The sequence below is a fragment of the Colossoma macropomum genome, unplaced genomic scaffold (assembly GCF_904425465.1).
Source record: "Colossoma macropomum unplaced genomic scaffold, Colossoma_macropomum, whole genome shotgun sequence".
Classification (NCBI taxonomy): Eukaryota; Metazoa; Chordata; class Actinopteri; order Characiformes; family Serrasalmidae; genus Colossoma; species Colossoma macropomum.
Window position 1 is genome coordinate 83825 of NW_023495332.1, and position 6778 is coordinate 90602.

Genomic DNA, 6778 nt, shown 5'->3' on the forward strand with positions numbered 1-6778 from the left:
TCCATTCATCAATTTATCCATTTATCATCCATTCAACCATCCATTCATTCATTCTACCATTTATCCATCCATTCAACCATCCATCCATTTATCCAATTATCCATCCATCCATCCATTCATTCACCCATCCATTCATCCATCCATCCATCCATCCATCCATCCATCAATCCAAACATCCATCTATCCATCCATCCATCCATCCATTTTATTTATCCAGTCATTTATTCATCCATCCATTTATCCAATTATCCATCCATCCATGCATTCATTCAACCATCCATTCATTCTTCGATTTAATCATTCATTTATCCATCCATTCATCCATCCATTTATCTGTCTATCCAGCCTTGTGTCTGACAGTAAGTACTGGATTTAACATCAGACACTGAGACTGCAAAACAAAGTATTTATTAAAGAGTTCACAGCTAAATATTTCAGTGGACTGAACTGCTAAATAATTTCACATATTTTTGTAGATTTTTAAATATATTTACAGCTTCTGGTCTGAGAAGTAAAGCAACAACACAGCTGGCTAAAACAGTGAGCTGATGACGAAAACCTGATCTAATGTGTTTGGTGCAGTTTCTCATCTCTGGTTTTGGGGTCCGACTGCCCTGCACATGTTAGTGCATGTCCTTTTTTAATATTTTAACTCAATCCTGGGATGTCAATGAGCTGATTAGTTGGATCATTAGTTGGATTTTGTGTTAAAGCAGGCAAGACACTAAAATGTGTGAGGTGGTGGGCCTCCAGGACCAGGACTGAGAAACAGTGATCTAACCAACACAGTTCTCTGTTCATTCCATTTGAAGCACTTTGTTTTCATCATCAACTTTCCTGTTTTTACAGGATATGTTGTTGCTTCACTTCATTGACCAGAAATAGGGTTGAATAACTGCTTTAGAGTCTGTTGTGCTGGTCAGAAGCGGAAATGTGAAATGATACTTCAGATTAACCTGCTAACAAAATTCAGTTCTGAACATGGTCCACCAGAGCGCATGTATATCTCCTGACAGCACAAGAGCTTGAAATGCTCATTAAGAATACACACACACACACACACACACATACACACACACACAAACACACACACACATACACACACACACACACATACACACAAACACACGCACACATTAACAGATTTTCTAAGCTGCTTATCCTTCTGGGTCGCAGGGGGAGCTGGAGCCTATCCAAGCCATCATTGGTCAGAGGGCAGGATTCAATGAATTGTATTAGTAATTGATTTTTTTTTTGTTTACCTTACGAAAAGACAGAGACCTTTTCTTCTGTGTAAGAATATTATAATTTTAGTTTTTAAAATAATTGTTTTGCGATATTTCATCTTTTTTTTGCGATTTTTTGCAATTGAATGTCCATTTGTTGACCATACAATTTTAAAGTTATCCTTAAAATATAAAAGTAGGTGCAAAACAATTTATCAAAGCACATTTGATGTATCTTACTTTATTTTATTAGTTAGCTAGACTAATCATTAGTGGTCAAGCATTTACAGGTATCCGTTGTTCGATTCACTCGTGTTAATTTTATAGGCTTTGTAAGCAAGAAATTTAATGCAACTGGACCTTTGCCAGTTTAAGCTGTAAGCTCCTGGACTATATTAATGATTACACATTTCTGAGAGTGACTTTTCCACCCAGCAGTGATGTCAGGTTGTCACTGTAAGTGAAAGCAAGGTGGCAGTGTAAATGCAGATGCACCACTGTCTATCACCTCTGTCACCATTACGTGATAACTGTCTTTCTAAACAGGGGCAGGTTTCGTGATCTGGGGCTCTTGGCAAATAACAGGAAGGAGGCCCTCTCCTACATTTTAGAGTAGTTCAAGGCTTCTGAGTGGTGCAACCATGCAGAACTCTGCACAAAAGGACTGTTGACAAATGAAACCATCTTTCAATTAATTTCCAAAAAAGTTAGGACGCTGTGCAAAATGTAAATAAAAACAAAATGCAATGATGTGCAAATCATTTAAACCCTGTATTTCATTGAAAATAGTACAAAGACAACATATCAAATGTTGAAACTGAGAAATTTTATTGTTTTCTGAAAAATATTTGCCAATTTTGAATTTGATGCCAACAACACGGTCCCAAAAAAGTTGGGACGGAGGCAAAAAAAGGCTGGTAAGGTTAATGCTAAAAAAATGGCAACAGGTCAGTAAATGATTGAATATAAAATGAGCATCCCAGAGATGCTGAGTCCTTCAGAAGTAAAGATGAGGAGGGGTTCACCACTCTGTGAAAGATCTGCACGATCAAATAATGCAACAATTCAAGAATAACGTTTCTCAACATAAAATAACAAAGAACTTTTGCTTTTCATCATCTACAGTACATAAAAACATTAAAGGATTCAGAGAGAATCTAGAGAAATCTCTAACCAGTATTTGATGGCCGTGATCTTTGGGCCCTCAGACGGCACTGCATTAAAAACAGAGATGATTCTGTAGTGGAAATCACTGCATGAGCTCAGGAACACTTCTGAAAAACAGTTCATCACTGCATCCACAAATGCAAGTTAAAGCTCTAAAACGCAAAGAAGAAACCAAATATAAACAGGATCCAGAAACGCTGCCACCTTCTCTGGGCCTGAGCTCATTAAAATGGACTGAGGAGAAGTGGAAAAGTGTCCTGTGGTCCAACAAATCAACATTTGAATTTCTTTTTGGAAATCGTGGACACTGTGTCCTCCGGGCTAAAGACCACTCAGCTTGTTATCAGTGCACAGTTCAAAAGCCAGCATTCATGATGGTATAGGGAAGCATTAGTGCACATCGCATGGGTGACGTGCGCATCTGTGAAGACACCATTAATGCTGAACAATATATACATGTTTTGGCAACATATGCTGCCATCCAGACGACGTCTTTTTCAGGAAAGGCCTTGATTATTTCAGCAAGACAGAATCAAACCACATGTTGCACGTATTACAACAGCATTGCTCTGTATTAAAAGAGTCCAAACTGGCCTGCCTGTAGTCCAGACCTGTCACCACTGATAACATCTGGTGCATTATAAAATGAAAAATATGACAAAGGAGACCACGAACTGTTGAGCAGCTGAAATACTGTAACAAACCAAAAACGCTTATAGTGTAACAGTTCCAAAACGCTTATAGTGTTTGTTAAAGAAGAGGTGATGAAACACAGTGGTAAACATGCCCAATCCCAACTTTTTTGGGACATGATGTTCAAATTCAAAATGGGCATATAAAACAATAAAATGTCTCAGTTTCAACATTTGATATGTTGTCTTCGTAAAAAAGAAAAAAAAAATCTGAAAGAGTTTAACAGTCAGAATTTTTGTTTTGCCTGTCAATAAAGGGTTAACCTCTTCAATTCCTTGAGATCACCGGTGGTTCTAAAATGCACTGCGTCATATTCTTCATAACTGTCATATTTCATAAGCTACATTCAAAAGGTGGGGGTCGTATGAGAGCTGTAACTGTCTTCTTTCCAGTCAAATAGATGGGTGATGAAATTTTAGACCCTTATAATAAAAGAAGCTGAACTCTGATTTTTTTTTCTACTGAAAGTCGACCCATTTTTCCACAAATCTGGGCTATAAACTATAAACAGATGGCGTCTCTTCAGTGATCTGCTCTGTAAACATTATTTTAATAAAATAATACAAAGAGCGTCTAAGATTTTTGGCTTTCAGCAGTAAATTGTAAGCATATAGCAATATGTGTGATCATAAACACATGTTCTGTTAATTTGAGGGAAGCTTTTGCCAAAAAAAAATAAAAATTTACATTTATTTCATGCAGTTACTGAACTGCATGAAATAAATGTAATTTCATGCAGTACCCCAGCCCCCCCCCAGTTGAGCACAGGGACCTCCAAATAACTCTGTGCTCTGATAAGTATGGACTTGATGGAGAAGAGAGGAGCCACGCTGACTTCAGTCAGGGGAAAATAGTGATCACAATGCCAGAGTTTGCAAATCCTTCGTCCAGTTCAGAAGGAGCCTATGAGAACACTGTTTACAATCTTGCAAAAATAACTTGGATGTTTATGTAAAAGCTTATAATTACCCTGCAGAGCCAAAAGGTAAGACATGAGCATCACTGCAGCACAAAACTTAATTACAAATAAATGGAACTTAGAAGAGGGACTATATGTAAATAAGTAAACTTTTTAATATATCATAAATATTTTAAAAAAATCCTTGTATAATTAGTCTGAATTGAGAGTTCTGGGGACAAAAAAATGTACAAATATATTACGGAAACTCTTTTAAGTATCAAACAGCAAAAAAAGTCATTTAAAAAGGGGCATATACATTTCATTTCAAAATTAAGTGTTTTATTGTATTGTAAGGATGTTTTGTTAGACATGGTTTTTATTTATTAGTATTTTTTTTCTAAATTCTATTCCATTTTTGCTGATGTCTAAATGTTGATGAATACAACATGAACTACTTCATCCACAGTGGCCCCCCAAACTTCAATCTACTCCAAGGACGATGTGGAGCTGGGCTCTAGAAACACACTCATCTGTCACCTTACTGGATTCTACCCCTCACAGAGTGGAGTGTCATGGACTAAGAACAACGTCAACGTGACTGGAGAAGCTACTCTTAGCAGACATTATGCTACCGATGATGGAGCTTTTAATCTGGTCTCCACCTTGAGCTTCATTCCAGAGGAGGGCGACATCTACACCTGCACTGTGGAGCACATGGCCCTGGACAGACCACTGACCAAAACATGGGGTGAGTTTATACCTGCTGATTGACCTGATCCTGTTAATGGATTTATTAATGGCTCCAGGAGTGCAACAGTGAATGGCTGCTTATAGTCATATAAAAGTACCACCTGATAGTAAGATTGAACACTGGAACTTTTCCAGGACAAATGAACTATGCACATAAAATTAAAACTATAATAATAATATTAAGCATTATACACACACACACACACATCATCTAAACCGCTTATCCTTCTGGGTCGCGGTGGGGTGCTGGAGCCTATCCCAGCTGTCATTGGGCGGAAGGCAGGATACACCCTGGACAGGTCACCAGTCCATCGCAGGGCAGACATACACATTCACACACACACACTCAAACACCTAGGGGCAATTTACCATGTCCAATCAGCCTGACTGCATGTCTTTGGACCGTGGGAGGAAACCGGAGTACCTGGAGGAAACCCACGCAGACACGGGGAGAACATGCAAACTCCACACAGAAATAACCCTGGTCGCCTGGCCGGGAATCGAAACCCAGGCCATTCTTGCTGTGAGGCAACAGCGCTACCCACTGCGCCACCATGCCGCCTAGCATTATACATTTCACAGTAAATAATATGTATGAACTGTTAGAAAATGCAGGCTTTTATCTGTGTGTGTGTGTTTGTGCGTGTGTGTGTGTTGTACAGATGTGCAGGTGGTTCTGCCCAGTGTGGGTCTGTCTGTGTTCTGTATAGCGCGTCTGGCTGCAGGACTGCTGGGAGTCGCTGCTGGAACTTTCTTCCTCGTCAAAGGAAACAACTGTAACTGAGAGTCTGACTGTAAACATCACAGAAAACTCTGCATGACAGAGGTGGTCCATGTGCCTGGGATAGAGAGGCAATTCATATTGGCTGAGTATAAAAAGAGGTTTGTGGATCTGACTTTTTTTTTTTACACATCATATTTTAAACTACTATGACATACTTAAAGTGTTGATTTTGATTTTGTTTCTTTTAGCTGTGGTGGATATTAGCTCAGAATCAGACTCAGATTCTAAAGTTGTCTTCACAACTAGGAGCAGAACTGAATTCAATCAGGTGGACACAGTAGTGAGATAACGAACTTGAAGGGTTACATTGAATCTGTGCATAATGCTGCTATAATAATGCTTAATGCTTCCATGGCCACAGGTGTATAAAACCAATCACGTAGGCATCCAGACTGCTTCTACAAACGTTTGTGAAAGAATGGGTCGCTCTCTGGAGCTCAGTGAATTCCAGCGTGGTACCGTGATCGGATGCCACCCGTGAAACAATTCCAGTCGTGAAATTTCCTCGCTACTAAATATTCCACAGTCAACTGTCAGTGGTATTATAACAAAGTGGAAGCGATTGGGAGCGACAGCAACTCAGCCACGAAGTGGTCGGCCACGTAAAACGACAGAGCGGGGTCAGCGGATGCCGAGGCGCATAGTGCAATGCAAGCGCAATGCAAAGCATCGAATGCAGTGGTGTAAAGCGCCGCCACTGGACTCTAGAGCAGTGGAGACGTGTTCTCTGGAGTGACGAATCACGCTTCTCCGTCTGGCAATCTAATGGACGAGTCTGGGTTTGGCGGTTGCCAGGAGAACGGTACTTGTCTGACTGCATTGTGCCGAGTGTAAAGTTTGGTGGAGGGGGGATTATGGTATGGGGTTGTTTTTCAGGAGTTGGGCTCGGCCCCTTAGTTCCAAACTTTGTGGGAACAGTTTGGGGATGGCCCCTTCCTGTTCCAACATGACCGCACCAGTGCACAAAGCAAGGTCCATAAAGACATGGATGAGCGAGTTTGGTGTGGAAGAACTTGACTGGCCTGCACAGAGTCCTGACCTCAACCCTATAGAACACCTTTGGGATGAATTAGAGCGGAGACTGCGAGCCAGGCCTTCTCGTCCAACATCAGTGTCTGACCTCACAAATGAGCTTCTGGAAGAATGGTCAAAAATTCCCATAAACACTCCTAAACCTTGTGGAAAGCCTTCCCAGAAGAGTTGAAGCTGTTATAGCTGCAAAGGGTGGGCCGACATCATATTAAACCCTATGGTTTA

General features: G+C 40.3%; 1 protein-coding gene across 1 annotated transcript; it reads left to right on the top strand.

Annotated features, from left to right (window-relative positions):
- Positions 1–3819: 3819 nt before the first annotated feature.
- Positions 3820–5543, top strand: LOC118801800 (SLA class II histocompatibility antigen, DQ haplotype D alpha chain-like). The gene is given in 4 exon segments (XM_036562171.1): positions 3820–4003; positions 4006–4071; positions 4454–4735; positions 5400–5543. Coding segments are annotated over 4 exon segments (654 nt in total). The 3' UTR covers positions 5522–5543.
- Positions 5544–6778: the final 1235 nt, after the last annotated feature.